This window comes from Paralichthys olivaceus, chromosome 8, assembly GCF_024713975.1.
Source record: "Paralichthys olivaceus isolate ysfri-2021 chromosome 8, ASM2471397v2, whole genome shotgun sequence".
NCBI classification, from domain to species: Eukaryota; Metazoa; Chordata; class Actinopteri; order Pleuronectiformes; family Paralichthyidae; genus Paralichthys; species Paralichthys olivaceus.
In genome coordinates, this window is record NC_091100.1 from 21212069 (window position 1) to 21234028 (window position 21960).

The 21960-nt window shown below is 40.9% G+C and overlaps 1 protein-coding gene across 1 annotated transcript; it reads left to right on the forward strand.

Moving 5' to 3' along the window:
• The first annotated feature begins 6608 nt into the window (after positions 1-6608).
• On the forward strand, positions 6609-20880 carry LOC109627235 (neuronal acetylcholine receptor subunit beta-2-like). Its single transcript, XM_069530746.1, has 9 exons — positions 6609-7796; positions 11946-12091; positions 14762-14806; positions 14903-15012; positions 16393-16919; positions 17559-18049; positions 18656-18801; positions 19834-19881; positions 20453-20880. The coding sequence occupies exons 1-8, from the start codon at positions 7751-7753 to the stop codon at positions 19847-19849; spliced, it is 1527 nt and encodes a 508-aa protein (XP_069386847.1). The 5' UTR covers positions 6609-7750; the 3' UTR covers positions 19850-19881; positions 20453-20880.
• Positions 20881-21960: the final 1080 nt, after the last annotated feature.

Below are 21960 nucleotides of genomic sequence, written 5' to 3' on the forward strand. Positions count from 1 at the left end.
TCAAGCAATTTGTTGAATAGACAAAGCCTTTTGATGGATGAGTCATTGATGGGTATGATCTTTTAAATAAATGCTGGGACAAAAACCACTTCTGATCATATCATATAAATATCGGTTTGTATATAGATACAATAATAGAATTAGCATATACTTTAGTTTTACAGAGGAGAAAGACTTATAATTGTACATAATCTTTCACAGGGTGAAATATATAATATAAGGAGTGAACAGAGAAACCTGCCATCTATTTCTTTATGAATTTAGTTTCAGTAACAAACAGATCTGGCAACAACTCTCACCTCAGAGTGTGAAGTTAATCCTTTTGCCCACACAGGAGCGCTTTGTTTTTCCCATAAGCCTCATTTGCATATTCAGGTAACTATCTGTTCCCCATGTGAGGAAGAAGTCAGGTTTAGGAACATAATTAAATCTGGCTCAGTGAGTGACACATCATGTTAAACTGGATGCACAAGAATTTTAATTTGATAAAGCTCACGGATGGAGGCCTCCAGCTTCCCAACTGTGGCACTCTGAGTACATCTGTCCTCACGATGCTTGGTGCACGACATGTTTGCAGCTTAAAACCTGGATAATTGAACTAACCTTTGTTTCCCTGTGCAATATGGCCGTCCCCCGCGTACCTTTCCGCCTGCTAAACTCCATGCCTGCCTCGCTCGCTGCCCAGCCCTCACCTCAAAACCTTCTCACCTCCTCTGCCCTCTGCCTTTCCTCCATCCCCTGCCTCGCCTGCTCACTCCTCCACGGTCAGTCCCCTCTCAGTCCATCTGCCGTCTTCCCCTTTGCCCTCCACCTTCACCTGCTGCAGCCCTCGCCAGATTTAGTCACCTAAATATTTGTTCTGAATTTGGGTTCACTCTTGCAACAAAAAAATCTCATTTAGCTTGAGCTGACTACTGCTACATTTTCTCAAAGTTAGTAAAGTACCTATCTTATCTTACTTTTTCTTAGTTCGAAACTCTAATGTCCATATGGAACCACAGCAGGGATAAATACTAAGTGCATCTCTTGCATCTTATACATCACAACCCTGTACCTTATATAAGAACCTTTATCACACTAATCTTCACACACAGTAATAGTATCATCTATACGGTTATAATCAGCGTGTCTTGGGGCCGGATGAAATGAATTAAAACCCAGATTTGTAACCTTGATCGATGTGATTGTCACTTACAAATGAGACTCTGTGTTTAACCTGCGCTGTCTTTAAGGTGGAGCTGGATGCAGTCATTAATTGACCTGACTGCCACAGAGCAGCAGCCTCTGGGCCCAGTGCAGCACAGGAAAAAAAACCATCAGCTTACAGTGTCCACATTATTCAGCCATTGCTTTCTTTTTCACACCACAACACATTGCACTACGTTATCCACACGCAACCACATGAACACTGATGTCAGTTAAACACTAAACACACCTCATCTGTTCTATTCACACCTCATCTGTTCTATTCTTCATTCTCATAAATGATAATGTTTTGAGTCATGGCCTATGAGCTGAGCTGCAACACAAACATCACCGAATCTGTTTATTCAGACATGTTTCCTCTCTACAAACACAAAACCTTCTTTTTATGGTTAACTTTTTTCCCCATCTTTTTTAATATGTTCCTCTGATAATATGAAAATGAATATTTGTGGGTTTGGGACTGCTGCTTTTCACAAAGCAAGTAGCACTGAGTCAAATATTCTAGACAGGGTAACATGCATAGAAGTTATTCCACGTGTGGTTGGTTGTAAGGGTTCAGGTCTCACAGAATGTCCCTGTATGCTGTTTACCTGTGCTGTAGTGTATTGTTAAAAGATTGTTTGCCTTGAGAAAACAATGTAGAACGAGGTGTAGTGTTTGCTTATCAGCATACATGTGCCCATTTGTTAGTCATTGATAAGGAACTATTGAATACATGTAGATATGTATGCACAGATCAGATATGTTAGTAACAGATTCATGCACTGGTTCCTGCATTAATGCTGTCCTGTGACGGGGTGTTGTCATGTTTCTGCCCAACAGTCTGTATGTGTTTCTGTTTCTGGGAGATATATTTGAGCCTCATGAGGAATTTTAAGTTCACGTGGACTTGTGGTTGACATTCCATTTTATTTATGCTAATATAAAGAGCATTTAACATGGTTATGGTTTGATTTACTTTTGTGACATGAATATTCTCAGCTATTTTAAACCCTTTCTGTGTCGTTGGATGAAAGTGCTTATCTCTGTCAGACTTAAGATAAAGCCGACATCAGATTTCTTGGAGAAATTCTCTAAAACTTAGCCACAAGTGTGTTGCTCCCTCTTTCAGCTCTTTCAACATGTCATCAGTTTTCTTGTCATCATCTTTAAATGCAAAAGATGCCCCTGTGTGTGAAAGTGTCTGTACCATAGCTCTGTATGCATTTCTGTACATGTAGAGGAAAAGCATTATGTATTTAAACTTGTGAGTTGGACACTTTTCCAGTGCACAATAAAATGAAAAATTGTCGTCTGCCACACAACTTCATTGTTGTGTCACTTTCAATGCTGCTGCTGCAATGAATTGTGGGACGGCATTGATTCCTTTTCTTTGTGCGGTCGAATAGTGTTTTTTGCTTAGTGCTGGTCCTTCCTGTGTGAAATGACCTGGAGGTATTTCAGCCATTATAAGATCTGTTTGGATTCTCAAAAGGAGCTTCGATGCTTCCTAACTTATCTTAATTTGTTTCGCCCACTTTTAAAACTGTGAAGAATCCCTCTTTTCATTAACAGGCCTCCTGCTCCCTCCTCTGGCTCCACCTACAGAAGCCTCACAGGAAGCCAGCTCCTTCTGAACTAAGAGACCTGGCGGGCCACCTGGTGGGGGACTCATCCTTTCAGGTCTGTACTGTGCACATGACCATCATGAGTTTACCTTGTCTGATGGTCCCACAGTGAGCAGATTTGATAATTGTGTTGATGTTTATGCAATGGATAAGTCTTTTACTTTAGCTGGAGGATGGATGGATGTTGTTTCATATTATATTGTATGTCTTGTGTCAGAAACCATTCCAAATGAATCCTAGTTCATTTAATGGATTGGAAAGTTTAAGTGGATGCTAATCTGTCTGAGCGACACACCGCTGAGTGTATTATTCCTGGAACTACAATATTAAAGGACAACAGTGCTCATCCAGAACTTTAGAATGAATCAAATGTAGGCCTGATAAGTTACAGTACTTTGAGGAAGCTAGTAGAATTGTAACTTTACTCATTAAAGTTTTAACAGGTAAAGTGTTAATCCATAACCTTATACATTTTAAAGTTACCTGATCTACATATCAATAAACTTAAACATATGAAGTTCCCCATGTCAAGTCAGCTGAAAAGAGAAATACTCAACTTAAAAATCATCTGTGCCCACAGATAAGTGAATCATAGGAAGCTGACACTCACACACTTAATAAGTGTCTCAGTATGATTCATCATTTTTTATGTATTTGTCATAAAACCATAACAGGGCTCACTGTTTTATTTTCAGTAAGTAGGTCAAATACCGCCCTCTAGTGGTGAACATGATATAATATATGCAATGGCCACATCACATCCATCAATTAAAGAGTTATTAGGGTCAAGCTAACATTATATTTCTTGCTGACAGCAGATATCTGAAGAAAAAATATGAACTTCACATTGGATGATGTTCTGTGCAGATTCTGTACCAGAACCTGGAGTTACAAGTAAAACTGAGACACCTGCTGATGTTTTCAATAACACGATTTCAAAAGAACTTCGTCTAAAACAGATCCAAGGTGCGTTCAGGTTGGATCAGTAAAGTGGTGTTTTCACATGGAGAGCTTAAACTTCCACAGCCCTGGAATCATCATCATAAACGATATTAAGAAAATTGCGCCAATAAAAATAGATTCATCTCAAAAGTTGATAATTGCCAAAAATCTCACAGCGTTGTTAATTCATATATGATTGCCTGCCCACCATGGACACGCCTTCCACTGCTCCTCCTCAGTTTATCAGCTTTCAACATGGCAATGAAAACTATTGTTATGTCCAACGACTGGATGATGGAAGGAGGCTCAGGTACATACAGGATCCCTAAATATGTCCTTTTATACAAGTGTTAAAAAAAAAGAAAAAAAAAAAAAAAGCCACATTTGAGAGCACATGCAGTGAAACACACCCTGAGTTAACGTGATGATGTAAGAGCACAGGAGGTCGACGCACTGCAGGGCCAAACCTCGGGGGCTTTCATCGCTGTGGCACATTACACCTGTTACCCTCTGCATATGCGTGTTTGCCCATTCGTCTACAACAGTGCTTTTTTGTGTGCGGACAAATATTAACACAAAAAAATCCTTCCAGGCCACAGAATCTCCCCGACACACCAGACGTGTTTGTTGTAGGCTGCAGTGTTTTAGAGGAAAAGAAAAGGTCAATCACTGTGCCTGTCACCTCAAGCTGAGTTGTCCAACCTCCATCCCTGACTATTTTTGTTGTATAACGAGGGGTTATGACCAGGAATATTGAGATAATATGGTCAGTGTGCCCGGCACCAGGATGCCTGCAGAATATCCTTAAAACCACCTTCCATTACTGTTTTTCGTTTGTTTAGTTTTTTTAAAATGTCTGTTAAATACATTTATTTCTACAGTTTTAATTTGTTTAATTTCGGTTCAGTCATTTTTACTAATTAACCTCTAATGTGGCAAATGTCACTTTAGCCATCTTCCTTCCTAAGCACTTTGTAACATTTAAAAAAAGCACCATATAAATAAAGTTTAATATCATTAATATAAGAAGGATATTTTCAAGATGCTTGTTAGTAGCCTCAGCTTTATACTGTATTCCCTGCAGTACAACCATTGTGTAACATGTTTGTATGCCTCTTATAGAAGAGTGGAATTATCAGGTATAGGAATAAACACGTGTTATGCAGGGTCTTCATCTATTTTACCATCTCTGTATTTTTGTATAAATGGTGGGTTTGAACTGGTGGTTGATTTATTTATTACAAGTGGAAAAAAAAACACAAATGAAAGAACATAAAGATTCAATATGTGAGATGGTCTTCTGGTCCAGCTAGTCTTTTTATTTTTCAGTGGAGCTGATCATCAGCAAACTCACTCAGGTGGGACCGTTGCGTGAGAGAGAGAGAGAGAGAGTGAGAGAGAATGGAAAGAGTTGTTGTTGATGGTTTCTACAGGCTCAGCAATCTCTCCAACACGCACACTCAGCACACCTTATCTGGATAAACAAAGATTAGCCTGAAACCCTCACGTGTGTGTGGAGCTCTAACAGTGCAGCCCCCTCCTCTGTTTGATATGTTGATATATTGGTCGCACCATACGCACGACTCTCTGACTTCAAATACATAAATATGACAGGTATGATTCTGGCACTTTAATGTAGCAGCCTGGAGCATAGGAGACAGCAGCAGTGATGGAGCAGTGGAGTAAGTGTAGGGGGGTGCTGTGAATTGCTTGAAGCTGTGGCGCCCCTGTGCCAGTTAACTTGACTAAAGCAGACACACACTTCCATTATGGCAGATTGAAATCTCCACTGGGCCGTGTAAGGGAGTAATGTGTTAGTTATATGGCCTGGGCTGTGAGGGATTTATGCACATGCTTAACCCATCAATAATGGCAATGAAGTAAATCTCTCACCATTTTTTTTTGTTTTGATGTCACGTTTTCTGTGTTAAAAGATTATCTTGTGTTTGTGTGTATGTGTGTGTGTGTGTGGTGTTGGTCGGGGGGTTGTACACACATTTTGCACTACAAATGGAATTCTGGTTTGGAATCGTCAAGTAATAATGAATGTTTGTTTAAGGTTATGGGCTCACAGGGGGGTAAGGGGACACACTGGACAGGTCACCATATCGTAAGTCTATATCCTATATCTGTCATGTGATTGTACACCATATTCTTTTACTATATCTTTGGCATTTGCTTTATGTGTCTCAAAAGAAAGAACAAAAATACAGTATATTCATAATAAAGGACCCGTCCATCCCCCATCCATTCTTCTGACTGTTAGCCCCTGAATCTTCAATGGATTATTCATGAGCGACAAGCAGAAATGTCTAAAAGAGGTGCAGTCTGTTCACGTCTTCTCCTCTTCACTGCTTTCACACCCAAGTCTTCCTCTGTCTCCACTGTGGCTCCAGCAGCGGAGTAGGTGGCGACATGACTCTACTCTTACTGCCACCAAACTATAGCCACGTGCACCGAGTATACAAGAGCGTGAAGGTGAGCTCAAAATCGTGCACACACATACGTATAAAAGCAAGCTTTACACATACTGGGCAATGCACCACGAGTGAGTTTTCCATATTGGGGCTCTGAGGTGGATAATGTGATGAACTGACACCCTGGTAGGAGTATAGGTTTGTCAAAGAAGTGTCAAAGAACAGATCCCATACAATTTATAGTGTGAAAAAATTATAATGAATGTGTGTAAACCTTCAGTTATTTTTCAGACATTACAGTGAAGAAATCTGACTTTTGTATGAATTTTAAGTCCCTCTCCACTCAAAGTTTGTTTCCTTACGTCACCGTGCAGAATGACGGAGCCGTACATGTGCAGAGTCAGACACTGTTTTCACATTCATCTGCTGACATCACATTTAAACATTTTCTGGGGGTTTCAAACTGGAGGGAGGAGCTGTGGAAAAATGATATCAGGCAGCGTTTGGAGGGGATCTTGAAAGATAGAGATTCTTACTATTTCCAGGTGTAATTCACAGAGGTCAAAGGTCATGCTCAGTGTTTTTTTCTTATTTAATTGAATCCCCAATAACTTCTACCAATGCAACAGCTATAAAAAATACTATGACAACCTCTTATGATTGCGTAGATGAAGGGTAAATGCAGAGTAGATGGTTGATGTGCACAGTGATGTGCACTCTCGTTTTCTCTTCTGTATTGTTCCACTGTGGACAGTAAAGATTTTCAAAGTACCAGTGGCAGAGAGAGGTCATCTATAGCGGATCAGCTGAGCATCACTCTATAGCCATGACGTGAATCTTTTCCGCTCAAGCAGCAAACACACCTCCTCCTCCTCCTTCTCCTCTTCCTCATCCATCTCCTCTACCTCCTGCTGTTTCTCTCTCTGGCTTCTCTTCGGATCAGCGCGAGTTTCATGGAAGAAACAGTTCCTGGTTTCCTTGTGGACTTTCCTTGGATGTAGTTGAGGAATCGGTGTGTCCTGCGTCCTGGCACTGTGCGCTGCGCCTCATCTCTTTTTACGCACAAGAACGCGTCTTGCGCTTCACCGGAAAAGAGTGAACTTACCGCAGGTGAGCACTGGAAGTGTATTCATTAGCGGCAGAGGAAGAAGTCTTGAAGAAGTCTTGTTTTTGATCGACAGCAGTCAGCTCCAATCGTCCGGACTGTCTGCATTGGATCGACAGCGCAGTTTAGATGCCAGCGCGGCTGGTTTGTGGCTGAGGCGCACCATGGGCAGCCCGGCTCACGCACCAGCATGTTGTCTTCTGCAAAACAATGTTTTCCTACTATAGTAACTTCTTTACTATTTTAGAAAAAAGTTACTTCGTGAATTTCTAGTTTTTTTGCGCTGCGTAAGATTCCAGCCACAGACGAGCAGCCGGATCAGGTGCGAGGCATCCAGCGGACCGAGGAGGAGGAGGAGGCTGTAAAAAAGAAGGGTTACAGCAGGACGGCGGGATTAAAACACAGGACACTTGTTCTCTGGAGGACAGAGACTGAAACAAAGCAGCAAGTTGGTCCAGGGAAGAATAGAGGCGATGACTGCCAATACTTTTCTGCTGCTCTTCGCCCTGTCCCTCACAAGTGAGTGGTTTTATGTTCACGTTCATTTTATACATCTAAAGAAGAGTGTTCTGTGAAGTTGGGTATGAAGAAAAATACTGTTTTGAGATGATCCTCACGTAGATTTTACAAAGTCCATGCTGCACACACACACACACACACACACACACACACACACACACACACACACACACACACACACACACCAATAAGTACAGCAAAATAAACTGTTGTAGAGAAGCAAAGTTACTTTGGTGTCAGTGAACTGCAGAGGACGTAACTTATCTGAAGATGAATGAATGCACTGTCCTGTACTGAAGAAGACTTTTGGAAGCAATAATCCAGTTGTGCACATGTACAACCCCTGTCCTGTAGATAACCATACACAGCTCACATGAAACACTGAGCTACGTATTCAAGATCCTCCTTTGCCAGAAGCAGATCTTGCTAAAGCTACTGATAATGTATTGGAGTGATTGTGTTATTATTATTGTGTGTATACTTGTAATATTCTTCTGTATTATTTTGCAAGCAGAATGACCCACTAAACAAAAACAACGTAGCCTAATCCTCAATGTTTATGCTTCATTATTCATTTAGTTAATTTGGTCATTCGATCTCCCAGTATCTAAAGGCCTCTTCCACAGACCAGAAACGTAACAAAGGAACACAAACTCTATTCCTCTAGTATTCCATTAAAATAACATTAATCAGTTACTCATCTCCTGTAAGAAATGGACACATTTAGATTATATGCTGTTGTTGCAGACTGTGTATTTGTAGGATTTTAACTCCTCTTCAGACTCCTCCAAAGTGTCTGCAGAGAATATCAAGGACTTGACCTTTGCACTGTTAATGGTTGCTTACAACATTTTGAACTTCTATTTTTCTGCCATATTATTTCTGTAAACCATCACAGTGCTCATGTTGCTGGAAAAGGCGCAGTGGCTGTTTTACAGCTGTCGCACTTGAATTTGTGAAATCATTATTTAAACCCATCATACTTTTTAATCATGAAAGGGAAAATTTTAGTTTCAACTCAGAGAGTGGATCTAGTACATCTCTTTCAGCAGCCACAACACTCCTCCCTACAACCTTTACCTCAGGGAAAGGGTTTTAAAAACTGTCTTCTGTGTTTGTGCTCTTAAAATACTTGTAAGTAAAAGCAGATGGGCTCTTTGAATAATTTATAGATGGCTATTTTATGCTTCCCGCAAAGAGAGAACCATCATCTGTGTTTAAAGCGGAACACTTTTCCTAAAGAAGAGGTTCCTTTTTCTGACATGACCTTGTGTTTCATGGATTGTTGAGTTTTCCATCCTGCACTCACTGAATGAAGTTGATAGGCTTTAGCTTAAAAAAAAAAAAAAAGGCCAGAAATTGACATGGTGAAAAACTAAATCAGTGCCATTGTTCTTCATATCCGCTCTATGTAACCAGCTGGACTGAAAAAGACCAGGTATGACAGGCGACATGTAAAGCATTATTCTGCAACATCCATCAAGGCAACTATCTCCACAAATCCAAGTCTGAATTATTTAAATGATGTAATACACCAAGAAGGCGCACAGCACTTCTGTGTGTCGTCCACCATGTTGTTGTGAGTGTTTGTGTTTCCCTGACGGCCTGGAGATTTGAACGGGCCTTGCACAATGCTATGATGTTCAGCACCACTCTTCAGTGACAGCCTCATCACTGTGACTGAAGCTCTTGTAAAACATAGAGATTGAATACACAGAATGGTACAGCCTGCACATCAATATAAATTTCACCACACGGGGAACCGATGAAATAATAACTTGAATCTGCACTGCAATGCAACACATGGGAAATCTTCTTGGGCGTAATGTGGGTCAGGAGGTTGAATGGATCGTCCACAAACTAGGATGTTGGTGGTTCGATTTCTGGTTCCTTCATTCTTCATGCCAAAGTGTCAATACGCAGGAAACCGAACACCAAATTGCTCCTGACGGCTGTGCCAACAGTGTGTGACTGATGCATGATAGAGAAAGAGCTGCAAACCTTTACTGTAAAGTGCTTTGAGTGCTCATCAAGACTAGAAAAGATCTATATACAGACAGAGTGGAACACAAACAAGTCCACTAGTACATGTACAACTCCTGTGCTGCAAATGATCATACACAGCTCAATATATAAATGCAGACCAAAGCCTCCTCCCACTGTACATATACAGTATGTTGTCCAATTAACCTAGTTTGCGTCGAGCATCGGAGCCTCCAGGAAGTTGCTCATCCTAGCCGAGAAATAGCAAGACACAAAAAATCCATCCCCACCCCCTTAAAAGGTCATTTGGCACTTTGATTTTGGTACAAGTCAAACAAATAAGAAAGAAAATGTAAGTCATAGGGCTTTAGAAGCAGATAGTAGTATTTATTTAGTAGTATTTTAGTCAATATTTTGGGTCTTTGGGTGTAGACAGTGTAAATCTGGTCCAAGACTCTGCCCTCCGTTCGCCATACACTGTTTACACTCCGACCAGTTTCTTTATCACAGGAGTCGAATGTTTCTACCAAATCACAAACGTGGTAGTGGTACTTTCTGCAGGTGATTCAGATCCAGATAACATTTTGGCATATCTCTCTTAACAGCTATTAACACAGATAAATTAAAGGCAGATAGCCGATGCATTTTGCTCAATGGGTTCCTCTACTACAGAGCAACCTAAGCCTGCTTAAATGTGATTGGTCAAACTGTAACATTTTGTTCCTCACAAACAGATTTTCACATGAAGAATCTGGTTATAAAGAGTAGCTCTTTCCCTTCAGATCAGTGTTATGCTAAGCTATGCTAACCGAAAATGAAACCTTGACCGTAAAATGAATATCAGTGTACATTTTTTGTATTATTCCTCTATTGTAATTTCCCAAAGTACATTTCTTTGTCATAACACTTTCACCACACTTTCCATGCCTTGTCATGTAACAGAACTATTGCAAATTTCTCCATTTTGGGAGTAATAAAGGACTTCTTATCTTACTTCTTATCTTTTTGTTCCCTGCATTTAATCAAAAGTAATCTGAAATTTAAACATTTACTGTGAAATCTATTTATAATTTTACCCCTTTGTTCATCCCATAAGTCTTTTCTTTATTGCCTTTATAAACAGTGGGGTCCAAAAGTCTGAGACCACCTTACCATTGTGAGAACATTACATGTCATTCTTTCACCGCAAGGTGTGGGCTGTGATCCAAAGCAGTAGCAACCACGTTCATGCAACAGGCTGTTCCATCTCACCGGGGCCACCTGAGATGAAAGTTAGATGTGATTAAGGTTCTAACTGGTTAACCTTCAGTGTATCATGTGTCCCCTTTCATTTAGATCTAATAGATTCCCCTCCCTCGTTCCCTGTTCCCTCGCTCCCTGTTCCCTCGCTCCCTGTTCCACACAGCGTTCACTGTGCCATGAAAACTTGAAGCAGCAGGGTGCCGCCGAAAAAAGAACATCCCCGCTCGCTAATCATAGTAAAACAGACAATTCATGTGGCACAGCGGGGGTGATGCAGTCCAGATATTTAACGCCGTCTGCGCTGTTGTCAGTTTGTTTGACAATGTAGAGACATAATGGCTGCGGGGGCCAAGAGAGTGGGTCTGACTTATTCATACCATCGCTTTTACATAACCAATAATTTAGGGCTGAGGAAACACAAAGCTTGAGGGATCCTCTCACAGGGATGGATGCATGACTGGATTTTTGTTTGTTCTTTTGCTCTAAAACCCTCCAGTAAAGCGTGAGACTGCAAGACGCACTCACACAAACACACACAGACACACACTTGCTGAGAACACATGATTCAGACTCGATGGCCGTCGGTAAACTGATTTCATTTACAGCCAACTTGTTTATTGTTCATCATTTGTGATGACTGACAACATACTGCGATAAAGAGGATATCAAGCTTTGAACTGCAACACACGCACAGGATGTGGTGTTACACTGAGAGGGAGACACATTACCCCTTCTACCAGAAATTGTGCTCTGCTGGACAAACACATGGCAATTATTCACTTGCGGCATTTATGTTTGGCTGACTGACTTGTGTTCTTTCAAACAGAGGTGAAAAGGTGCATGTGGCTGTTTGAACGATGTAAACATAACCTGCGTACACTTTCAGAATATAACACGTCCTCACGTCTTGTGTTTTTCCTGAAGGCAGCAGGGCAGAGAATGCAGAGGAGCGGCTGGTGAACTACCTGTTGGGACCCGAGCGCTACAATAAACTGATCAGACCAGCGGTCAATAAGAGCCAGCAGGTCACCATCTCCATTCAGGTGTCTCTGTCGCAGCTTATCAGTGTAGTAAGTATTTAAACACACAGACAAACACGTGCACATGGAGCGAGTTCAGGACACACACCAAGAAAACACCACAACACTGCAGCTCTCTTTAAAGAGCTACAGCAGGATCACAATGCACAAATTGCAACTTTGCAGAAGATCAACCCAGAGGGAGTTCAGCCAGGAAACTTTTTCTGTTTTATTTTGTCACCTGGAAACAACAACTAAGCTTCTGTCGATGCATGTGAAAGTGTTTTTTCTCATATTGTGGTGAGCAGGTGGAAAAACTAAAATGTCTTTAATTCAAGCAAAAGCTCGAGCAGAAAAGAAGCACAGTCCAAAAATTCAAATAATCAATGTACAGAAAAAACATCAGCAAAGGCTCTGGCACACATAACCGACATGGAACGAGTGAAACAAGAGGAACAGAAGCACTGAGACTTATATAGACAAGGGAGGCAGGGATGATTGAACACAGGTGAAACACATGAGGAGCAGGTGCAGACGATCACATGGGCAGGAAACAGGACAAGGACAGGAAGTTAAGCTACAGACACACAAGGAGCATCATTTCAAAATAAAACAGGAAATGGCAAACTCAGAGACAACAACCAAACAGAACACAAATCTAAACACAAGGAAACCAAGGCAAGTGGCTGATCTACCACTGCCAATTTTGTGTCCAGCATCCATGAACAATTCCTGATTTAGCAAAGTGCACATTTAGGTCATTCCTTGTTTACTGTTAGCTCTATAGCTTTTAGCAAAGGCACACATCATTGTATATATTTAGACATTTTTTCCTTGTTTAAGCACATTGTGTTCTTAAGAAAATAAAAAAAATGTATCTTTGTCATATTTATTGTTAGTTAGTGACTAGTTTGTTAAAAAAAACAAGACTATGACAGGACAAGGGCACTTGGAGGTCAGTTTCGGCTGGGGCTCGGGCCCTCCTGGCCCTGCCCCTGGATCTGCCCCTGCATTATTTACGTGCTGGTTTTACACTTGCATGGTTGGCGTCGTCATTTAAATCCAGGCATTGCGCTACCCAGCAGGCCTTTGTCCCAGCAGACATTCTGACAGTCTGATTTGGAAAAGCTCATCCAATAACATTTACACAACTTTTATCTAATCACTGCTGTCTCCTCTGCTCTATCAGGAATCTCCATCTGAAATTAAGGGACGTAATTGCTTTACTTAAACTTTTATAACTGCTTCATTACATTAACTTAACCGGCTCTACCTTAAAAACAGCCATGTAAATATCTTAAAAGCACTCAAACCATTTTTGATGTGTTAAATTACAAGCTTAATAATAATGATGTGTCATACTAATGCAAAAACCTGGCTTTCAGTTGGATGAATCTGTTTTCCTTTCCCTTTGAGTTAGCCCTGGATTGGCATGTGACCTGTCCAGGCTGGACACAAAATGCATGCTGGGAAAGGCTGCGGCTTCCCCTCTGTCTCAGGAAAAGTAATTTAGAAAATGGATGGAGAGATCATTTTTTGTTTTTTATAAAAAGGTTATCCATCCCTGGATTATCTGTGTTTTTGGAATATTAACTGAAGCCTGTTATTGAGGGGGTGTGCCGCAAACTCCCTGAACCCATGACGGCAAAGGTTTTTCAAGGTGGTGGCATAATAAACAATATATAGACCAGAAGTGCAGAGCCTAAAGTGAATGGCATGAATAGAAAAATGAAGGGGAAGCGCAAATCCTTCATAGTTGAAATAGGAGACACTGTAAACATGTAAATAAAACATTAGAGGAAATATTTCCCTTCTTCTCTGTGTCCCCCCCACCACAACTCCAGCCCCTGAGCCAAGCTAGAAGCTAGCTACCGTATCAATCGTAGCTCAAACTGAGCACTTGAAAGATGAAATTATTATTAAGAACTATAATCACATTATTGTTACACAATGATAAATTATGCATCAGTGTCTAAAGGGTTGACCAAACTCCACAAGGAGTTTTAAATTGTTCTGGTCACACGTAAATGCACATAGTTCCATTCATACTAAAATGATCACACATTGGTCTTGTGTTCCAAGCATGCATACTTGATCACACATTCCATTCCAGTTGGCGGATATGTTGTAACCAGAGCATGCGGAGTCAACATGTACAGCACGGTCACAAATGTTGGGCTGCTCGCAGACATCCACATAGCGGGTCTGTGCCTTCTCTAGCGGATTTTTTTTGTCACGGGGACCATGGGGGACTGGTTGAAGTTGAAACTATGAATTTGCCTTAATGCTAGTGCACACGGTCCTTGACTGACATCCTCTTCACGCCTCTGGGCTTAATTCAGATGCCTTGTGAAGCATTTCATTGGACATGTTAAACATCTGAAATAACTCCAAATACTGCATCTTAAAATTTGCTGTTTTGCTTAACCTTTGATCAGACACATCCTGTGCAAAGCTGCACTTCAACAGTTAATTACATCTGTGGCATTTATGTAGAAAGGTATTTCATTTTGCCCAAAACTGTTTGTAATATTGTGTTCACCCCCTAAAGGTTTGCTTTGATATTTGAGCTTGACCTTTAATGAGATTTGCTGAAATCACCCCACTGTTTATAAAGGCAATAAAGAAAACGTTGTAATAACACAGAAATGTTTATTTTTGAGTAGAATGTAATGGAAATTCTGCGTTACATAAGACAAGCTGATCAATGTTTTCTTGCAGAATGAGAGGGAGCAGATCATGACGACCAACTTGTGGCTGTGTCAGGTACAGTGCAATCCTGGTCACTGCTGAGTGCACACACAGTGTTCAGTAGGCAGGTGTGTTTATCAGCAATGACATTTATGAACGCTCTCTTCGCAGGAATGGAATGACTACAGGCTGAGATGGGACCCAGAAAAATATGAAGGCATCAAGAAACTACGAATACCATCCAAACTCATCTGGCTTCCTGATATAGTGCTCTACAACAAGTTAGTAGATGCATGGCATCGCACAAAGAGAACAGCAGATTGTCAGTATTTAATTTATATTGTTTTATATTCAGTGCAATGAAAAATATATAACTGTATTTATAGTCTATTAGTGTATGTGTGAACGGCTTATAATTCCACAACATTAAGAGGTTTTCCAACATTACCAGGCTTTACAAGAAGATAATCTAGGGCTAAAATAAGCATGTTTTTCTATGGGGAAAATCTTCTGCATTCTCTCTCTGCTTTCGCTGAGGTGAAGGAGATTAGAGATTAATCTGGTTTCTTTATCACTTCAGCCAATAATAAGGGAGTGATTGGGTTCGTCGCATTTTGATCACTGCAGGCGTAAAAGGAGTTGTCAGAGCTAGTGGTTAGCAGAGAGCTTTCTTCTGGAGAGTTACGTGTTAAGACCGATGTCACTCTCATATCTGTTTCATAAATAAACCGATCAGCCACAACAATTTTGAAAGCACATTGCTAAACTGAAAAATAGTGGTTATCTTGTTACAGTGGCATCTGTCACAGGGTGGGATAGATGAGGCAGCAGCTGAGCCGTCACTTCATAAAGGTGATGTGTGGAAGGAGGAAAAATGAGCGTGTAAGAATTGGAGAGACTTCGACAAGAGCCAAATTGAGATGGATGATTGATTACTGGGTCTGAGCATTTCCAGGTCTTGTGTGTACCCGACCGGTGTTTAGTGGTAGGTGGTCCAAGGAAGGACAACCAGCGTCAGGATCAAGGGAACCCAGGGATCAATGATACAAGTGTGGAAGTGTGGCTCATGTGGTCCAGTCCCACTGAAGAACTACTACAGCACAAATTGCAGAAAACATTAAAGCTGGCTATGATAGAAACTTGTCAGAACACACAGTACATCACAGTTTGCTGTGACCCCTGTCTCCTGCAAATCAGAACTGGACAATGTATCAAATGGCATTGGGATGCTCTTTGGGAAGAAGACAAACCTGTCGGCGAAGAGTAAATGTTTGGTTAATCTTCTGCTGCAAAGCATTGCGTCCAAGGATTCATGTGCATGTAACTTTGATTCGTACCACCTACCTAAACATTGTTGCAGACCAAGTACACCCCCTCATAACAACAGTAGTACCTGATGCTAGTGGCATCATTCAGTAAGATAATCTAAAATCTGTAGGATTAGCTGGAAAAGCAAGTCTGATCCACGGAGGCCTAAACCTCTGTATTTACAGGACTCTAAGTGTATGCTTACATCTGTGGCTGTGTATTCATTTAAAAAGGCACAAGAATGGTATCGATCTTCTCTCTTAACTCTCAGCAGGACAGTGAATAGATTTGAGGTCATTTGACTATGCCTCGTATGCCTCCATCTATTCAATGCTTTCTTTTACCTGTCACAGTGCCGATGGTGTCTACGAGGTGTCCTTCTATTGCAACGTGGTAGTCTCCAACACAGGGGACATTTTTTGGCTCCCGCCGGCAATCTACAAGTCGGCCTGTGCCATCGAGGTGCAGAACTTTCCCTTCGACCAGCAGAACTGCACTCTCAAATTCCGCTCCTGGACCTATGACCACACCGAGGTGGACCTAATCCTCACCAGTGACTTTGCCAGTCGCGACGACTTCACGCCCAGCGGAGAGTGGGACATCGTGTCGCTGCCGGCACGCAAAAACGAGGACCCCAACGACATCACCTACCTGGACATCACCTACGACTTTGTCATCCAGAGGAAGCCACTGTTTTATACCATCAATCTGATCATTCCGTGTGTGCTGATCACGTCGCTGGCCATCCTGGTTTTCTACTTGCCGTCAGATTGTGGCGAGAAGATGACGCTGTGTATCTCAGTGCTGCTGGCCCTCACTGTGTTCCTGCTGCTGATATCCAAGATAGTGCCACCAACCTCTCTAGCAGTGCCACTGATAGGTCAGTCATATTCAAGTTTGTCTGTGTGTATTTAATATGTAAAATATTATAATTGAAGAATATTGGGATTCTGAATAGGATTTCTATACTTCTTAAAATATATCCATGCTATTTTGTTGACATTTTTACATATTTCCTTGTTAAATTCATTGTCAGGTGCATGAATACATGAAAATACTGGAATAAGTCTTTCTACTGCATATACAGACTGCGAGTGTTACTGCAAAATATACGACATGATAAATGGATCGTTTCTCAAGTAGGTCAAGGCCAAGGTCGTTGTTTACTGTACCCGTGCAGGGCTTTATTTGTGGCAGGCTTTTGGCAAACTCAGTATTTCCTCCATTTTTACTTGCTATCTCCACAAAGCACATTTTTTACAGCAAAACAACTCCGTCATATCAAACTCACCACTCTGGTGCTCTGCATTTGTCTTTTTGACTTTAATAATGTTCCCATTCACATGATTATGCAGGCAGCTCTGCTTCTGCCACCTTGATCTTATTATAGGAATAACGTTTCTAAAATGCATGTTTAATTGGTGCTTTATCATTTTAATTGAAGTAAACTGAATTGAGCTACCATCATTTGTATTTATGTATTTGTTCATTTTCTCCTATACCTGTCCCCCTCTTCTAGGTAAATACTTGATGTTCACCATGGTGCTGGTCACTTTCTCTACCGTTAGCACCGTCTGCGTCCTCAACGTGCACCACCGCTCCCCCTCCACCCACCACATGCCCGAGTGGGTCAAACGCCTCTTCTTAATCCAACTGCCCACCTTCCTCTTCATGAGGCGCCCAGGCTCTTCCAACATCCGGAACAAACTCCGTCAGAAGTACGCCAACCGAAGTACCGCCAGGAAAAGCTGTTCCCAGAGCTTCACGGAGAAGAAGCAGTACTCCAACATCAGGCTCGGCGGGATCCCAACAGACAGTGACTCTATCTACGTGAATGAGGAAATGGCCCACAGGTTTTGCTGGGGGGTGGGTGACATCCCAGATGGTGGTGGAGGTTTTTCAGACTTGCAGAGGCCTTTGGCTGGTCAGTGGGATGCAGATCTGGAGGAAGCAGTGGATGGAGTGAGATACATCTCTGAACATATGAAGACAGAGGACGATGATGAAGGGGTGAGAGGATAAAAAAAGAGCAGGAATAGACAGTGTCAAAGAATTAAAAATAGGAAATAAAGAATATAGGAGGAAGATAAGACGCACTAAGGTAGATTACCGAGATGGTTGACGACAAAGATGCAACAGGGGGGAATGATAAGGGCACGAGGAGCCATTGAACATGTCACCTGTCAATCATCTCACTTCTCCTGAAAACATCAGATATCCTCAGAAAACCCTGCACATACATGTACCCACATATGAACACAAAGTATTTGAAGGCAGCACTAACCCTCACCCTAGAACTGTTGGCCCCTGGACTCCCACATCTAATAAATATTACAAACAAGTTTTGCGGCTGTAATTGCTGGTGGCAGGTTTTTCATCAAGCTTCTCTCAGTATCAGCCGGCTGCACTGCATATATAACCTCATACACACTTGGTTTCCCAGAAGCTTCGTCGCCACAACAGCAGTTAATGAAACACTTCCTCTTACACACCGAAACTTTAGGAACTCTTTCAAAATGCACGCTCTTTGATCTGATCATTTACCTCCTCACACATACTTTATAGACTTAGCTTAATCTTCTCCTAAAATAATTCAACTTGTCGGTTTGCTTTCAGATCATTGAGGACTGGAAGTACGTGGCCATGGTGATAGACCGTCTGTTCCTGTGGATCTTCATCTTGGTGTGTGTGGTGGGAACACTTGGACTCTTCATGCAGCCGCTGTTCCAGAGCTATAACACTCCCACTGCTGATGACACCGAGTGAGTTCACACACTAAAGCGCACTGTTACATGCAGCACAACTAATAGCCTGACAAAGACTCTTCTTTAAATATGTAGGACTGCAAATGAACTGTGCACATTCATTAGAGTGTCTCCATTGTGTATGAAAGTCACGGTCTTTGTTAAAGGGATAGTTCACTCATTATCTACTCACCACTATGCCGATGGAGGGGTGGGTGAAGTGTTTGAGTCCACAAACACTTCTGGAGTCTCAGAAGTAAACTTTGTTAGAGCAGAATCCAATACAATTGAAGTCAATGGTGAGTCCTTCTTCACACATAATAAAACAACAGAAAAAACACAACATGCCTTCATATTGCTCGTGTGGCGTCCTCAAAGTGTCCCCAAGCCCCGACATTCATATTCGACTCAAAACAAGGTCTTTACACTGTGTTCTAAGGCTAAAGATCCACTGACTGGAAGCTAAACAAAACAATTATGAGAACAGGAATCAGGAAGAACTGATCAAGATAATTACTATAGTATTTTAATCTCCTTTAACTTTTCTCTTCATTTCAAACACACTGCTGAAACTTTAAACTTAATATTCCTGCATGTACTGTAACGAGAGTGGCATCTAGAGCTGGACCTCCAGCAACCCATCAGTCCCTTTAAATTCAATCAAGCTGCACCAAATGTCACACACTCATAGTGCCTGATTCCTTTCTTTAAGATCCATGAAGTATTCCCTGGGAAAACACTGATAATGTCTCAAAACACCTTATGATGATGTAAGAGAAAATGACCATCAAGTTTCATTGAAATCCATTCTGTTGTTTCTGGGCACATTTTCTCATAAACAACCAAACAAACCAATAAACCAACAAACAAGTTAATGGACAGGGGTTGAAGACATAACCTCCCTGGCTGAGGTAACCACTTGTTTAGGTCAAATAGTTTAAATGAACTGTGTTTTAGAAAAGCAGACCAACTATATTTGTATGAAAATGCGACAGTATATATTCAGTATGTCCTCCCTCATGTAAACAAACTGTGGCTTTCTTTCCGTAGGTTTGGCGATTTCTAGGATTTCTATGGGACTGAAAAGGAAACCGCTGAGTAAGCATCTCTCCTAGGAACTTTGACTGAGAACGTAACCAGCTGAATCAATGCAGTTGGCTGCACGAGCTGTGTTTGCAACAGTGGACCTTTGTTGCTGGAACACTTATTTTTATACTGCATGGTTTCTTGTTTTTGGACTAAGTATTCATCGAAGCTCCACCATCTTAACAAGCATGACAATGATATTTTTTATAACTTGTAACTTCTATCTAGAGGACATTATTTTCAAGCAAAAACAATGTCAGCGCACAGTTTCTGACAAACTATATGAAGAGTATTTTCCTCAGCATTAATTTTCTCAGTGTACAGAACAAACCACAAACCTCAAAACTAGAAAAGACGGCTGATAATTCTTATCCTGTAAGAGCCTGAGTCCTGCAGGATTGTTCATGTGAAAAATCAGACTTTATAAGACATTATACCAATTAATAACGTTGGCACGGATTATATGTCTCCTCTTCTCAAACTAAGTTTCATTATAACAAAGCAAAGGTACTTTGTCTTCTCCACCTTTTCTCTTCATAAATATATTAATGCACCTCTCTCTCTTTTTCTTGTTCTGCTTCAGAGCTTCGTGCCTCATTTCCACCATCCATCTCCAGAGCCGTGTTGTTCCCGTTAATGCGTTGTCTTACATAAAAAAGTGCATTCTTTTCTTTTTTCTTCCACTTGCTTGCACTCTCTTATTTAAAAATGATTTTCGCTGTTTTTGTGCCATATCAAATCACAAGGCCTGTTGGAAAAACACAGAGACTGCTTGAAGAAAATGTGATGAAATGAAAATGAAAAACAGCAATAATGACAGGAAGATGGAAAAAAAATGTGAATGAAGATGTGTGCATATGTATGTACTTATACACACACACACACACACACACATATATATATATATATAAATACACACACATTCATACATATTTCCACATGTCACACTGACTGTACTCTAGGACAACAAGATGAATAAAAAGCTGTGCATTTTATGTTTGGCTGTTTGTCTTCTCTCAAACATGAGTGCACTATTATTTTATGTCATAGTAAGTAAAAAACAGATATAAATGTGAAAATCATGCTATTAATAAAGATGAGGCCAACTCATTTAATCTGAGGTGGAATTATTTTTGTCTATATTGCAATATGGAGTTTCATAAGCTCCGTTAAATTGCATTGCAGACTGAAAAAGTAAAGTTATAACTCTATGTTTAACTATTTTCAGTCTTCTGATTAGATCAGCTATAAATATATATATATATAAAGTCTATTGCTTCTGATATTGATATTATACAAACCACTTCTTTTCTATAATAAAGTCAATGCAGTTTAAACTAGAAATGCACTCAGTAAAGCACATACAAGGGTCAGAGTCCCCTTGTCCTCTTTATCAGATGTAATAACACTTTCCTTGACAACAAACTTTCTCAAACGCTTCTTCCGCCACAAGTCTTTGTAAAGTTTGTGTAAACAAAAAGCTTTTTTCAAAGTTCACAAACTTGAACCCCTCATACATTTTCTGCCACAGACACAAACATTCCTATTCTACCACAAGCTGTGAAAATATGTTTGTACAAGTTCAGAATCTCTTTGATCCTGTGTAGTCGAGTGTGTGTAGGATGTGAATGACCTGTCCGTCCAGAGATGAAATAGCAGGAGTCTGACCCAGGTGAATCACTCTCACACCGAGAGAGAGGACGGAGAAAGTAGTGGAGGAGGAAACAGTGTATTCTTTTTACTGGCATTCTACAAACACTGAAGCTGAGTCCTGACAGCGAGCGATAAAAAGGAGGTGTTCAGTGTGTGGAGCGGGGCAAACAGAGTCAGCAGAAAGTGACATAACTATTTTTATACCTTTCAAAATGTAGCGTAATGACTCTGATGTGTCATTTGTGACATGTGTTTTATGTGGATGACCTCAAATGTATTTTGAACTTTTCCTTTTTTTCATGTTTTGATCAAACAGCTCAGCAGTCGACATTCAAGCCGTTGTGTGTGTTTTGTGTGAGAGGAGTCTTGTAACAGCTTGTACATTCACAAAACAAGCATCTGTCCTGTGTACCTGGTTATTGTTTGTCAGTCAAACCG

What these genes read in the sequence shown, in the direction of transcription:
- LOC109627235 (XM_069530746.1), top strand. Translation starts at nt 7,751, where the DNA reads ATGACTGCCAATACTTTTCTGCTGCTCTTCGCCCTGTCCCTCACAA. An exon ending in TGTCGCAGCTTATCAGTGTA is followed by an intron (nt 12,092 to 14,761) that starts GTAAGTATTTAA and finishes GTTTTCTTGCAG; the next exon opens with AATGAGAGGGAGCAGATCAT. An exon ending in TCTAGCAGTGCCACTGATAG is followed by an intron (nt 16,920 to 17,558) that starts GTCAGTCATATT and finishes CCCCTCTTCTAG; the next exon opens with GTAAATACTTGATGTTCACC.